The 16579-nt window shown below is 46.6% G+C and overlaps 1 protein-coding gene across 1 annotated transcript in view; it reads left to right on the top strand.

Annotated features, from left to right (window-relative positions):
• Positions 1-16579, top strand: part of MTMR10 (myotubularin related protein 10) — a 300662-nt gene that overhangs the window by 146378 nt on the left and 137705 nt on the right. The window contains exon 12 of the mRNA XM_069222394.1: positions 13649-13719. Within this exon, the coding sequence (XP_069078495.1) occupies positions 13649-13719 (71 nt within the window). The remainder of the gene's footprint in view (positions 1-13648; positions 13720-16579) is intronic.

The following is a 16579-nucleotide window of genomic DNA, read 5'->3' as shown; positions in this document are numbered from 1 at the left end:
AGTAGTTTTTCAGTTTCCTGTGAAAGCCCTGGGACTCTCCAACATTCCAGTTAATCCTTCATGCCATAAGCGGTAGGCAGCCTTGGGTGACTAACCAGTGATTCTAACTTCGGGAGCGTGGGGAAGAGTGATTGGAAAAATCCCAAGAAAGTTCCAGAAGAACTGGAAGCCATGCTTGAGATCTCCACACTGGTGTGATCAGAACCACTTCCGCCTCCTGTCTCCGTACCTGAGCTGACAGTCTTGTGGTCATGATGCAGGTGGGGAAATGCATAGCCCTTCGTCTTTGACCAGTCTTGAAGGAAAGCATCTGTCGCCAATGCCTGGGGATCTGGCTTCCAACTGAAGTACTTTGGGAACTGATGGTCCAGTTGGGAAGCAAAAAGATCCACGAGAATGGGCCCCAACGAGAACTGAGGTGCGAAAATACTTGTAACTCTAACTGCCACTAACTCATGTCAGGCCACTCTTGAGCACCAATCTGCTCGGAGGCCCCTGGAAGGCACTATGCAATGACTGATATGTTGTTGTTCAAGCAATTATTCCAGAACTCTTTGGCCAGGTCTACTATGACCTTCAATCTGAAGCCTCAAGGTGAATTATGTAGCGAACTGCTGAGACCTTGTCCATCTTCAATAAAACGCGACCACTTACCTCCTTCTTGGTGCAACATTGCACCGCAAACAAAGCTGCTATGAGTTGCAGGCAGTTGATATGAAGGGTTTGCACCTCTGCGTACCATTTGCCACCTGTGAAGGAGTCACCACGTCATGCTCCCCAGCCGGACTTGCTGGCGTCTGATTCGATGATGAGGTCTGGATCCAAGCCAAATATGGCCTGGCCGTTTCATGCCTCCATGTGGGCCAGCTCATTACCTCCTCTGTCAGAGGAAATTGCTCTGGAGGCCTCTGCCTAGGTGGAAAGCCTTGAGCCTCTGCAGGGCCTTGTAATGTAGATGGCCTGGAAATATTGCTTGGATAGAGGAGACCCACAATTCGTGCCACTTTGCGCAAGGACATTGAAGGTCTGGAGAGCGTCTTCGATAGTTCCCTGCGGCTTTTTGATGTCTTCCTGGAAGGCAGACCGAAAGTCTTGTCAACTGAGTTGATGATAAATCCTAGAAAGGTAGTCTGTTTGGATGACATCTGCAACACCTTTTTGACGTTTATGATAAACCTAAACTCTCGGAGCTGGATCATGTTCTGCAATTTATCTCATAAGCTGAAGGGATACTGAAACATCAAGAGTACATCATCAAGATAAATGATCAGGTGACATTCACGAGCCCTCAAGGCTTCCACCACAATTTCAAGACCTTGGTGAAACACCAAGGGGCTGAAGAGAGGCCGAAAGGGAGGGACTTGAACTCTTAGATCAGACCACACCACTGGAATTGTAAGAAACATTGACGAGGAGGAAAGATTTGGGACCGTTAAATACGCATCTTTGAGGTCTAGCCGTACCATCCAATCATCTGGTCGTAATAAGTTACGGATGAGAGGAGTCCCTTCCATTTTGAAATTTCAGTAGACCAACCATCCATTGAACTCCCTTAGGTTGATGACGGGCCTCTGACCACCGTCCTGTTTCTCCACCAGAAACAGGTTGCTTAGAATACCAGGAGGATGTATTTAAGACTGAGTAATAGCTTCTTTGCGGAGCAAATCCTCCAACTCCTGGTGTTAGAAATGGTGTTTCTGGTTGGCTAGGCTTTGTGCCTATGCCAGGCAGAACCCACCACTCTAGTCAGAGCAAGTAGATTACACACCAAGGATAACCTTTGCTCACCCCCTGGTATCTTGGCATAGAGCAGTCAGGCTTATCCCCAGAGGTCATGGTTAAAGAGTTTGCGCAACACACTCACGCCAGTGACACAATACATCCACCATAAAAGAGACTTCACCCAGGGTTATGTAAACATACATGTCTTATTTTGTAGATATAGCCTTAGACCAAAAATATTATAGGTCATACAAATTGGGTATATTGAGCAATTCCTGAATAATATCTATTATCCTGATGATGCACAGCCAAGTGATAGGGAATAGAAATACTGTGCGTATCATGCCAACACCGAAGTTATACTTGTTGTCCAGATCCTTTTAGACCACACATGGCATGCATTAGTAACCCTCAGGGCATGAAATACAATAATCACACACATACAGTACCAAGTGTCCCCACAAGCATCTTAGTATCAGTGGGCCACATGAATCATCCCAGGACATCATAGAATGTATGGTTCACGAATGGTGCTCGCCAGGGCAAAGAGGGCAGTATTGCTGCGATCATAGTAGTTTTTATACTGTGTATAATGAAAAAAGTGATCTGGGTCCTGCCTCTTGCAGGAAACAACCTGGTCTACATTATGCAGTACTGCATATCACAAATTATATAGTCAGTGGGAAAAGGCAACTTTAGTGTGTTAAAACACGAGATCAGAGCATCCTCGATCACCTGCATATCCGGTAGATGTCCATGCCCCGAAGACCAAGAGTTGGTGGGCTACAAGGGTCCCTGTTATCCAGAGGGCGCCCTTTGCCTAATTCCACAGCCCCGCTGGTTGGGTGGTGGGGGGGAAACCCATGGCAGGGCGTGCAGTGGCCTTGTGGGTTCGCCTATGGGTTTGCCTAAGGCTGCAGTGGCTTCCCGATGTGGCACCGCCCACGAAGGTGTCACTGAAGGGCAGTGTAAATCCTCCCCAGCGCACTCCACAGAAGCAGGGAGTAGTTTGTGACCCCTAGGAGGGAGAATTAGCAGAGGCCATGCTGTTCCACCTCTAGCTAGTCAGGCATTCTGCTCCTGAAAGTGCAGCGGCTCCCAGAGACAGTATGAAGCTGCAGCTCATCCCTCCATAACATCCCTTCGTCGTTGGGATGGGGCCCCACTAGTGGGATTCTTCATAGTGAGCTGGGGAACCTACCACAAAGTCAGTTCCCTGAGCGGCTACGCTTCCAGACTGGTGGTGGTACATTGGCATGATGTCCTCACACCAAGTTGGGATTTCTCTAGGTGGGGGGCCCAAGCTGAAGGGGATCCTGCGTCGCTCTCTCCAGTACAAAGGCTCTCAATTCATGGGGAAAAAAGCACTTTCTCCACACCTCTTCGTGCAAAGAACTCCATAAGAGTTGAGGCACCAGTGGGGTAGAACGGATGCTCCACCAGTTGCTAAAGTTGTGCCAGTGAGGTCATGATCTGCAGCGATCGCCATGCGGTGAAGCTGTGGAGACTAAAGCACTCCTTCTGCACTAGGGGTGAATTGTTTTCCAGGAGGGGGTGCTTACACATCCATGGAGAGGGGGGGGCATCATCTATCACTGGGACAACACTTAGAGGGGTACCAAAGATGAAGCAAGCCAGCCAGCACAAAATGAAACAGCATCTCAAGTGGCGGCTCCTCCTGGCAGTGCCTTACAGAGCAGAGTCAGGCAGCAGCTGGGAGCAGTACAACAAGCATAAAAGCCATCCAGTGAGTCCTTTATGCCACCCAGCAGCAGCAGCAGGTAGCAGTGCAACAATAGAAGAGCAGTCCAGATGAGTCCTTTGTGTAGTCCAGCAGTCCTTCCGACAGAGGTACAGTCCCAGTGCCAAAAGTGCTCTAAAAATCATGGGGCCAGAGCCCATGTACTTGTACTCCAAAATTGCCTTTGTTCAGGGAGTAACTTCAAAGGATCAATTTCAAGTGATGCACAGCACCCTTTCAATCCAACCCTGTCTCCAGACATCAGTAGGGGTTAATCAGCCCATTGTGTGAGGGCAAGGCACAGCCTATTCACATGTAAGGTGTGAACAACCCTCCTTCTCCCCAGCTCTGGATGACTATTAGTATGCAGATGCCTTTTCTGTCACACCCATCCCCTCATGTGTGTTGGCTGTCTGGAAAGTATGCAACAAGTGGAGCGGTCACTCTGCCCCAGACGTTGATTGGAGTCAGGCTTCAAAGAACTAGAGTTATCAGCACAGAGAAATACCCACTTTCTAAAAGTGGCATTTGTAAAATAGTAATATAAAATCTAACTACACCAGTAAGCAGGATTTCTCCCTACCATTCCAAGCATACCAACACCACTCCTCACAGATCGGAAATTACCCACTTTGACATATACAAGGGAATTCCCAATGCAAAACTATGAGAGGAGCAGCACTCAGCAGAGAAGAATGAAGTAAGCTGTTTGTCACTACTAGGACATGCAAGAACCTAAAAGTACCTGCCCCACCTTTTACATACACAGCACCGTGCCCGTAGGGCTATCTGGGGCCTACCTTAGGGGTGACTTAGGTGTAGTAAAAAGAGAGTTTAGGCCTTGGCAAGTAGTTTGACTTGCCAGGTTAACATGGCAGTAAACTTCACACGCAGGCACTGCAGTGGCAGGCCTGAGACAAGTTTGAAAAGCTACTTCTGTGGGTGGCGTAATCCGCGCTGCAGGTCCGCTAGTAGCATTTAATTTACAGGCCCTGGGTATATGGTATACCACTTTACAAGGGACTTGCAGGTAAATAAAATAAGCCAAACAGGTGTAATCCAAGGATGCCAAGTTTTGAGGAACAGAGCACATGCACTTTAGAACTGATATCAGTGGTGGTAAAGTGCCCAGAGTCCTAAAGCCAACAAAAAGAGGGTGAGAAAACTAGGAGAAGAAAGGTTAAAAGTTTGGGGATAACCCTGCAGAAAGGGCCATTTCAAACACCCGGTCTATTAGAATCTCCTGTTCCTGTGAAAGAACTAGCGGACACAGACGAGAATGCTATACTGGGGAACCATAGAACTCAATTTGGAAACCTTGAGCTGTTTGGAGCACCCAAGCGTCTGAGGTAAGAGCTTTCCTATGTGAATAAGCAGAGCAAGAGTACCCCCCATTTTCAATTGGGAATGGAAAAGAACACTCACCAGCCTGGGATCCTTGAAATTGGCCTCTAGAGGAACCTCTGGCTAACTTATCCTCTCTGGCCCATTCTGGTGGTAAAAAAACCTCTCCTGAGCGAGACTGGTCTTTCCCTTTGCGATAACCCTGTTGTCTTGGAGAGCCTTGCACGTAAAGGCAGCTGGTTGAGCGCCGTCTGCCAAGATCGGCCCTGACAAAAAGTTGGGGTTGAAAAACCTTCTAAATCATGGGTACTCACAAACATTTTCCCAGGGGCCGCACTGTTTGGTTTGTGATGTGACCGAGGGCCGCATTGATTCCAGCAGGGTGGTGGTCGGAGGGGTGGGGAGGGGTAGTGGTAAAGTAGTTGTAGGGGAAATGAAGCGTATACATCTAGTGTCTGAATTGCGCAATGTTAAACCAGAAACTTGGGTATAAATCCCAGCTTCTCCACTTAACTAAATTGTGTGATCCTAGGCAAATGTTTTATTTCACTTTACCTCCTTTTTCTTCATCGTTACATATAAGAACCTTGAAATAGGTCTTCAGGATGTATGCTCTATAACACCTTCTGGGTCTGATTTAAGAAGCTATAATGTTAATGTATAATAGAAACCCAGCCCTCCCAAAGAGTTCACATAACAACTGACTTGCCTCAGTTCACTGTTCACATTGTTGTCAGGGTGTGGGGGTAGAGGTGGATGAAAGTTTGTAAATTTATGTTTGACAAATATCACTTTAAAAAATACTTCTCAATGCAGTGAAATGATTGTGTGTACTAAGGTGAAATGGTTCTACAGGTGAATGAAATGCACTTTTTGAATTTCAAACAGATCATACTTTTATATTTTTACTGCAAGATGTCTTTAATAATGAAGGTGTTTCTAAAGTTGAGTTCCAGGACACTCTAGTTACTCTCTTTTCAATTAGCCTCCAAATAAATACTTGCCCATTCATTTAACAATTTTTAGTGCTAGTGCCAGTGCTGCTGATGGATGACCTGGGGGCCGCATGTAAATGTCAGGAGGGCCGCACTTTGAGTATCACTGTTCTAAATAGAGGTCTGAGCTTTATCAAGGGACCTAAAGGTGGCCCCGAATTTGGCCAGCTCTTTCCCGAAGGGATTCCCGAAAAGACCCCCTTGAGCCAACACGCCAGCTTCTGTGGACAAGAGATTATCCTAAGCTTGTGGTCAACCTTGATGAACTGGGAACAGCCCCTCTGAGGAGAGGACACAGTTTGTGATGCCGAGGAAAATGACTGCTCTTTGGGCCCAACCGGTTATGACCTCAGGGGAGAGTGTGACACCAGAGGATTTGGCCTCCTCAGCTAGTTCTAGAATTTTTGTTAGTGGCCCGATGAGATTAAGGACTTTATCTTGGCTATACTTCCAAGACCTATCAATCCCTTTCTTGGGGTCGCAGATAAACTTCTGAAGGAAAGTGGCCATTCGTGTATTGATTTCAAGTGTAGTGAACACTTTGCCTGTAAGGAAGGGGGGGGGCATTCTGTCCGAAGCTTGGCCCACACTTCCTTCTCTACAGGCTTCCTAAGGCAGCTCTCAATGTATGAGTACACTTTCTCTGAAGGAAACCATTCTGCTGACCAGGGGTGGACTAAGCTTTCCGTGTTGAGCAGATCAGAGGATTCCCCGGTCCCCTGATGTGGGTCCATAGGGTCCGTAGAGGCAGGGATTGGGGATGGTCCCCAGGGACTGGAAGGACCTGCCTCATTGATGGAGTCCCCGAGGGAGTCGTCATCGTCGGCATCCAAAGAGGGCAAAACCTTATGGAGATCCCCCAGGATGCGTAAGGCATTTACCAAGGATCCCAGAAGGGGAGGAGCAGAGCGCTCTAAAAACACAAAAGCAGGGAAATGCACCCTGGGTTCAATCCTTCTGTTGGAAAGGGACGTTGTGTAGGCTGGTCTAACACCATTAAGTCATCCTTAGACAGTGGCTTAGACAAGGAGAGATTAAGGGGGACAGGGCATGTATAAGCCAATTGAAGGAGACGCTGATTGATCGGCTCAATGGCAGAGGCAACCGCCTGGTGAATGAAGGCATCCATCCCTTCGCAAAATTAATTATCAGTGGGAACGACCGAAATTGTGTTCTCCTCTACATATTAGTCAGCAGACGCCTGAATGGTGCCAGAGTGAGGGAGTGCTCAAATTTGGAGTATAGTACCCCTAGGGGTGTGTGCAAGCGGAGGCACAATAATTTCTATAAAGCGCACTGCATAGGAGGGTCAAACCGACATCCCGGTCAATAGGCTTTGGAGGGCCAAGATACGAGCTGGGTTAACCAAACTAAGTATGACCTACCAAAGCACTAATGCACAATTGGTCAAGCACTGGGGACAAACTCCCTTTAATTATATTGGGAAACTTATAACGCCCTGGGCCCAGCCCAAAGCGGCTGAGCTCACTACGCGCTTATCAGTTCAGTGACAAACAGGAAAATACTTGAAGGGTGTGTGCAGGTTTTGTTCAGACCCTGGAGGATGTCTGCCACTTCAAAAATATATATGGACCCCAGGGGGGGCGTCAGGGCTTCTAAGGCACTCGGGAAGGCGAAAGAGCGTCTGCGGGGAAGGCGTCGCTTTAATAATTTCACTGAGGATGCACTTCCTCCGTGGATCAGAGAGACGCGCGTTGCAGGGTGCCTTCTAAGGGCGGAAAGGCCTCACCTCACACTGTAGCCCTGAATTAGTTATGCCGCGAATGCAGCATTGAACACTCTCCTGCGACACTGACAACTAGGAGGAAAAAACACAGAAATCTGTAAACGTAAAAAGGAAAACAATGCATTTCACTAAAACGTTCACAGTAGGGGTGTGGCCAAGGCGTCAAGATGGCGGTCGCACTTTCTTAGTGCTCAGGACCCCTCCGTCATCCGCCACCTACAAAACCATCATCCGCTCGCATTAACTCCAACGGGGCTCTTCTGAGGCCCCACTATTCCACCCCAGTACCTGTGGCGAGATTTTGGAGCTTCCACGCCCCCGCAGGGCTGGGGCTCTGTTGGTTTCGTCTCCGACCGCGGCCGCCTCTGATTAAAATGGCGACTGGGAGGCAGACCTGAGAGGCGACCCATCCGACGTGAGGGATGACGGAGGTGACTAGGAGTGTCGGAGGGCTTGCGGCTCGGCCCAGGAACAGGAAGGACGCAACCCGCAAACGGAAAGCCGCGGTGGCCGGGAGAGGCCGCGACGGGCCTCGGAACCCTGAGGCGGGGGAGATGCGAGTTGCGGCTGGGGAGCTACAGAGGCTGAACGAGACTTTGGTGAGCCCCGGCCCGGGGGCCGCATTATCCCTTGGTCCCCTGGCCTTTTCCCCACCTTCCCGATCTGACCAGAAGACAGGGGGTGAATAGGGGCGTGCTCCGCGCTTGGTGCTGGGGCGCGAGACGGGTGGAGACCGGCGAACCCGGTTCCCTGACACCCGACAGGAGAGGACGACCCGCTGTGGGCCGCTGGAGGCGCCACCGGACCATAAGGAGACCTGCTGGGGCGTGAGGGCCCCTGCCGCCGAAAACCAGGACGAAGGGCCACAGAGAGGGTCAACTGGCGGGGTGCGCAGGTGGAACACACAGTGATAGAGATGCACCCGAAAAGAGGTAGGCCCGAGTGGCTGCTGCTTTCCTCTTCCCCAAGGTGCGCGACCCCCTGTGATCGGGAAGGGGGGGGCGGGGCAACGGCCAAAACAACTGAGAACAGGGGCCTGGCCGCAAGGGAAATATAACGACTCGACCTATATTAGACCGAGGCCGGATCAGACAAGTGTAACCCCACAGTCCCCTCAAAGAAAGAGGAAGACATCGAAAACAAGTCATTGGGCACGAGATAAACACCGGGTCATAAAAAAAGAGAGATTGGATTCCTGGGGCCATAGGGGATATGCCCATCGCTTCCCCCACCCCCTCTGGCTCCTCTTGCTGTGACGGAGACCTGGCCTGGGGACGTCACGCTATAAACCAAGAGAGGTGATCCGCTCCTCTTCTCTCTAGGTTGATTTCCTCGTTCCCTGGCATTAGACATCCTCACCTGCCGGATACCGGAGCCCCGGGGTCATATCGGAACTGTTGTAAACTCCTAATTCAAACCATCCATCCCCCATGAAGCAAGTGCAGATTATATTGTGGAATACCAATGGACTCCTTGATAAGATCAAACGCACTGCAATATTCACCTTTATACATAGACACCATCCAGAAATACTCTTGCTACAAGAAACTCACCTCTTAGGGGATAAATGTCCCTTCCTGGCCCGTTGGGGATCTGATAGGGTGTACCATGCGGGATATATACGCGGATCTCGAGGGGTAGCCATACTATTATATTGTACCTTTCCCATGACACACATCCAGATATGGAGGGACCAGCAAGGGTGAAATGTAGCCCTCACCGGTAAGGTAGAAGGGGTCACATTCCACATAATCAGCGTCTACGCCCCCCCACCCCCGATTGGCCCAACCCTCCAGGCACTCACCAAACTACTCTCTGATCTGCCCCCTGGGCACACCATATTAGGCAGCGACTTCAATGCAACTCCAGACCCGACCATGGATGTGGAAGGGCCAATCTCCACACATAGACGCACACTGGCACTGGAAATCAGTGGATGGCTATCTGCTACAGGGCTCTGTGACGCCTGGCGGATCTGGCACCCGAGACTGAGACAATACACACACACACCTCAGCAGCTCATGGCTCCCAATCCAGGATAGATCTGGTGCTTCTTCGGTGCAACAGACTGTACAACCCTCACACATTGTGATTCTAGGTAGAGGAATTTCTGATCATGCCCCTATCCAGCTCACTTTGGGCCCGGCTCGTCCCCAGCGTCGGCCTTTGTGGCGACTAAACGCATGGTACCTCCAAGATGAACAATTTTGTGAAAGGCTACACCAGATACAGGAGGAATATTCTCACTTAAACGAAGGCTCGGTCGCCTCGGAGGGCACCCTGTGGGCGGCCGGGAAGGCTGTGGTTCGAGGTATGGCCAAAAACTGGATACGTATTCAAGAGAGCGCTAAAACCCAACATATAGAGTAGCTAGAACTCCGGGCGATGAGCCTTGAAAGAAACAACATAACAAACCCAAGTGAGAAATTTTCATGACAAATCCGTCTAATCCGAGAGGAAATAAGGGATCAATCCCTAGAAGCGGCGAAACAAATATGGAGGGCAAGTAGTGGGAGAATCTATGGCTGGGGAGACAAAACCGGGAAAATTTTATACTGGCTTATCTCCCGCAATCAGGCCTCGAGAATTGTTCCCAAAATCTACGACAGGGACGGGATTTAGCGACCGGATACGCTGAAATTGCGAATGCGTTTGCCAATTATCACTCGCTATACCAGGTATCTACACAAGTAGATCTACAACAAGCCCGTCGACTACTAGAGGAGATTCCCCTTGCGAAATTACCCATGATAGAAACTCCGCTATTAGAAGAACCCATTAAAGCAGAGGAAATTGAGATGGCGATCTCGATACTGAATACCGGTAAGACGCCAGGCCCAGATGGGTTCCCTCCGGAATACTACAAAACATTTAGGCAAGACCTGACCCTATGCCTACTACGCCTTTTCGCAGAGGTGGAACAGGATGGATCCTTTCCCCCAGAACTAGACACTGCCACAATAGTAGTGATCCCCAAAACCCAGCCCCCTTCGCCACACCACCAGACCAATATCGTTGATCAACACCGAAATTAAAATCTTCGCCTCTATCCTCGCCACTCGCATTAAGAGTCCTGCTGCAGCTAGTTCACCCGGATGAATGTGGGTTCATGGCAACCCGCAGTACACAACACTGTATCTACACGTAGCCCTGGCCGAAAGACACCGACTGCCCCGGAACCTGTCCCTCTTGCTTATAGATTTCGAGAAAGCTTTTGATTCAGTTGACTGGGGATTCCTCCTCCTGGTGCTCCGAAGGGCAGGCATGGGGAAACAATTCTGCCACCTTATTCAAGCGCTATACACTAATCCTACGGCATGTGTACAAGTTAACGGCACCATATACCGTAGGTTTGACATTCGCAGAGGTACGCGACAGGGATGTCCCTTGTCCCCCAACCCCCCCCCCCCCCCCTTCTGTTCACCCTGGCCATTGAACCTCTGGTGCAGATGATCAGGACTGACTCTGTATACCGAGGATGGAAATGGAGCCCATCCCATGAAGACAAGATAGCCTTATACGCAGACGATGTTCTGTTATATATGAGGAACCGAATATAACCGGTCCCAGAAGCCTGTGCCTCTTACAGAAATTTGAACAAATCTCGGGCCTCAGGATGAATCCCACCAAATCAATTCTAGTCCCGCTTACGAATACGCATGATTGCTTTGATTGGCAAAATACAATACCCTTACGCAGACTGAGTTTTAAATACCTAGGCATTTGGATATCCCTCCTGCCTGAATTGTCCTGGGCGAAAAATCTATCCCCTCTGCTAACACGAGTCAAAACGGACTTGCAGAGATGGCAAACACTAACAGTAAATGTGATGGGTCGGTGGCCTTATACAAAATGATGATCTTACCAAGACTCCTATACATATTTCAAAACTTTCCAATCCCCATCCCTCACTCTTGGTTCAAAAATCTTGAAAGCACCACAGGAAGATTTCTGTGGCGGGGCAATAGCGCAACAACACTGGACCATACGACGGGGGCTTGGGTGCATCAGACCCCTATTTATATTATCTGGCTACCCAATTGATAGTGATCCACGACTGGTTTAATGGGGGCTGGGAAGACCCGGCGTACAGGACAGAATTGACACTCCTATGCTTCCCACAGATCCTTGATATTCTATATGGATCACTGCTTCCCCGTGACAGGGAGGAAGTAACCAAGGTGGTCTTCCTGGCGTGGTGTGCAGCACTACGCTACACTCACTGGAATACGGTTTTCACTCTCCAGACTCCGCTATGGAGAGGGAAATGGCTAGGTGCCTTGGCTACGCTGAAGGGATTAGCCACCTGGGACCTAATAGGTATTTCCCTAGTCGGAGATATATGGGAAGGGAGGGCCATGAAATCGTTTCAGGACCTACAAACAGAATTTCAGCTAAATCATGCACAATTCTTTAAGTACCCCCAGCTGAGACACGCTCCGAGGGTCCACTTAACTACCACAGGCCCCATCCGGACTTTAACCCACTGGAAAGCAAAATACTTATGGGAAGGCTAGAGGAGAAAGGCGTCTCTCAAATTTACAAAACACTAATTAACAATGCCCCTGATAACTTAGTTATTCTCAGTACTAAATGCGAGTCATGGATTGGTCCGCTGGAAGAAGTGGAATGGAGGGAGGCTCTGATGGCACCCAAAGGATTGGCGATATCGGCAAGACTCCGCACGACAATTCTACTATTTATATGGAGCATATCTGACACCATCCAAACTATACAAAATGGGTGCACACCCATCTGCCAAATGCCCAAGATGCCCGAGTGAACCAGCAGACCTTTTCCATATGGTACGGACCTGTCACATAATACAGAAATATTGGGAGGGAGTGCTCTGGTATATAGGAAAGGCCTTAGGACCAGAAATTCAAAAATCGGCGCAACTAACCTTATTGGGGGTAATGGAGGAGATGGGAGGGACACGTGCCAAACGAGCGCTCACAGCCACGGCACTACTGGTCGCCAAGAGGGACTTTGCCGCAGCTTGGACCCTCCCTGAGGGCCCATCGATCCAAAAATGGAGAAGGGGGGTGGACTAGTGTGCAAGCCAGGAGAAACTAGTATTCGAGTCCAGAGGATGCCCAAGTAAATTTGAAAAGATATGGGGACGATTGTTGGATTTACTAACATAAACCAGACAAGCCAAACAATAAATAATGTTACAGGGAGACATAAAAGGTCGACGGATTTACTGATAGGCCCAAAATTAATAAGATTGTCGATTGCAAACACTGATACTAAACTGTTAATGGAACTCCATAAATTACATGGGTCTTTTGCCTTGTGCTTCAATCTCGTTTGTATTGTATTGTTTTTCCCATCCCCTTTTCCTATGGAAAAAACAATAAAAAATTGTTTATCAAAAACGTTCACAGTAAAAGCGAATAATAAAAGGCACTTATCTCTGCTGTAAGCAGGAAAATTAAGGGGAAGTGCCAAAGGGTATGCCAAGTTATATGGACTATGCCTGTTGATTGTTTATTGGTTGTTCTTTGTTGTCCTTTACTGTGCCACTCCGGGAAAGGTGGTTCTTTGAATACTCTTGGCAGTAAAAAAGGAATTAACGTTTTGAGCATAATCTCAGTTACCACTTGTAACAACAAATGAATACTTCAGATCATTTAGAAGGTCAGTTTGCTTATAAGCACATATACGTACTCCTGCCTGGCAGTGCTTCCTGTTCCTCATGACTGCAGAAAGGGATAATACCCATGCTATAGATTTGGATGTTTCGTATGTTCATACCTTTTAGAATTATTTTCCCAATACCGAACATTGAAGCAGATGAATTGATGCAAGATAACCAGCTCAGTGAGGTTACATTTTTCTTGTCTATGGATCTGATGTTCTCTATATTCAATTTCTCTATCGTTGTGCAGGGAATTACCATACTATGATGAAAATAATTTGAAAGCATGAGCCTTTTTGACGCTTAACAACTCTGGTGAAGAAAAATTGCCTCACTTTACTTTTCTGAACACCGAACTGTTGATTTGTTGTATAAAGAGCAGTAATTGTTCATTCTACTTAGATTTATGTTTAATAATGCTGTTGTTAATTGGGCTGTTTAAACTCACTTTTAAGGACATTCCTGCGACATTCTGCTGAGCTGGTATACATGCTGGAGAATAAACATCTTTCAGTAGCTCTCCAAGGTGAGTCTATTATTTACTTTTATGATTGTTAGATTTGTATGGTTTGAAGGGCCAGTACGTTTCTGTAGGTGAAAGTGGAATTCTCAACATGTGTGCATGCCTGCGTGCGTTACCTGTTTGGATACCATTAATACACAAACTACAGTTGTTTCAGAAATTATACTTCAAAGTGGATTATGTTGTGCTCGTGACTTGATTTCCAATATATGCAGCAGCATTCCTGTGAATTATGGGTTTTATCTATGGGAGACCTCTTCCATTTGATTTCCATACAAGTTAGTTTCCAAACATGACTGTGAATTTAGATAATGAAAACCACAATCCACACCACTAAGCTTTTCCATTGTCATTTTATTTCACCAGAATCTTCTATATTGAAGGGTAACACAACTTGAACATTTTTCTTACAGTCTGACCTGTTTGCTAAGCTTTTCAGACAGAAGCTTCAACAAGCATTCTGTAACCTTAGGACAAACTGGAGCTACCCATTTTTCCAATGGTAACTTGGGTGTAAACATTTGTGCTCCAACAGTGGTTCAGCACAGACTCAAATACTAACAGGTGCTTATTGATAAGTCAGTTCAATCTCTGAGAGCAGTATATGTAAGGAGCAGATATTTTTGCTCTAGCATAGGTCATTCAGTTACAACAAGCTTATGACCATAATCAATGACAGCAAGCATTTAAAAAAAACGTTTTTTGTGTGTGTGTGTGAGATATATATATATATATATATATATATATATATATATATATAGAGAGAGAGAGGGAGAGAGACACACCCCCCATAGTGATCACGCAAAGAACAGGAGAAGTAAAACAAACATCTAGCATGTATGTATACAAGAACCACATGGTTTGGATCTATTGATCCACCAGGACAATTTTTCAGTATTATTAGCCCTGAAGTCTAGTAGAAGACATCTAGTTTGGTAAGTCTGTGTGTCGTATTTGCTGACAACGTTTTGGCCCCTTTTGAATTGTTGGGATCTTATCAGGACAGACAAAATAAGGGATGCCTGTAAAAGATCAAGGGAATGATGACTCAAAAATATGGTATTGATTGAAACCCAAAAAATATCATAATGGTATGTGCTAGCTTAGTGAAAGTCAACACCAAAGTGAAGGCAACAAAATAATACCCATTCAGATGGTCTGAGAATGAGTGAAATAGCTTTTTGGTAATAATTGGAAGCGATACAGAGCCCCTACATCATACTTAACATTTTTAAGGAGGGCTCCTGGAAAGGGTTTTTCAGGGTTGGTGACCAACACCAAACAACATGTCTTCTGTGGTACTCTGTGAGATTACATGCAGCCAACTACCCGTCTACAGCCTGTAGCATAGTGTTATAACAATTTACTGTTAGAGACTTGTTGGCTTTAACAAATACTGTTCACAATAAATAAGCCAGACCGACAGCATTTGTCATAACTCTTCATAATAAACATGCCATATCTATGGAATTTGGCATTACTTTACTTTGCTCACAAATCAGACCTATGGTTATTATCAGTGGCTTGTCACCAGAATCAACAAAGGCCTATTGTACTGAGTGTAAACTTTCCCACAGTTCACCCATCAGGCATACATTCATAAAATTACAAATGAATGCAGAATTACAGTTGGCAAAGCAAAATGCTATCTTAAAAGGGCTTAAGAAGGATTCTTAAAGTGCAGATCTCCCATACACACAGTTCGTTAGAGGTGGTCCAATACCAAAACCCTTGCCTACCTCAGTAATCTGTGAAAGTCAATACAAAATCCTTTTCTTCAGGCTTTCATACAGTCATCTACCCTTAAATAAATGGATTGATGTTAACATATGCTTTTCACAATAAATAGTTCAGGTCTACTGGCTTTTTTGTAGCTTTTTTAATAAACAGATAAGCCCTGTAGCCATGATCATTGGCTTGCCACAATAACCAACTCGGTCCTTCTATATTGAGTGTAAGCTTCGCCACAAGCCAAAAAGTGCAAGACAAGCACTCTTTTTAGTGGAAACAAACAGCACACAACGTAGGCCTAACCAAATTCTCTAATCATGGAAACCAACTTGTGAGGGTACCCAAAGGCCCTCTCTTAGTAGTGCACTTTTTTGTTGATAGGTTATGGTCTACACAGACAAGGCAAATCTAAAATACATATGTACTACTGTATTCTTCGGTATCCTATACTGCTTTCAGACACATAACTGCATATGAAGTTTAAGGTTAATGATGGAAAGGGAAGGTGAGGCTGCCAGAAAGAAAACACTGCAAATTATCTACTTATCTAAAACAGTCCAGGTGTATGCCCCTTAAAGTTCAAGCTACATTCTAAGTGTTATAATTTGTGTGTTAGTCACCCTTATCTAGGCATCCATACCACTGCTGGCTCATGCAGCTAGATAAACAAAATAATCACATCTGTGTGGAAGGGAAGCACTTTTTCTGTGGTGGTACAAAACTTGTACTCCTGTCCGCCAACATGTGGGCAAAGCCAATGCCTCTTTTTATAATGCTCATGAAACCACATAATGTCTGCTGATCGCTGTGCTGTCAAGCCAGAACTCAGTTCAGCAAACAGAATGCAGTTCCTAGTACTACAAAACATGTCTGCACTAAAGCTTCAAATTTTCAACACCAAAATTAAGTTTTTCTTCTTTTTACTAAAAACACGTGATCAGCATAGTCCATTATTTTACTTTTTGAAGTTTATCAAAAAATTTTGCCTTTCTAAAAAAATGTTTTTTAAAATGAGGAAGTTAAATTTGGACATAGGATTTTAAATAGGCTGTAAAAACCCTGGTAAACTTTTGTTCCGAGGGGCAATTGCCAGCCTTTGACTGTCCAACACTCCCTGTTTCTCTACCCTGCC

Source organism: Pleurodeles waltl, chromosome 3_1 (assembly GCF_031143425.1).
Source record: "Pleurodeles waltl isolate 20211129_DDA chromosome 3_1, aPleWal1.hap1.20221129, whole genome shotgun sequence".
NCBI lineage: Eukaryota > Metazoa > Chordata > Amphibia > Caudata > Salamandridae > Pleurodeles > Pleurodeles waltl.
This window is presented reverse-complemented; position numbering and strand designations above follow the sequence as displayed.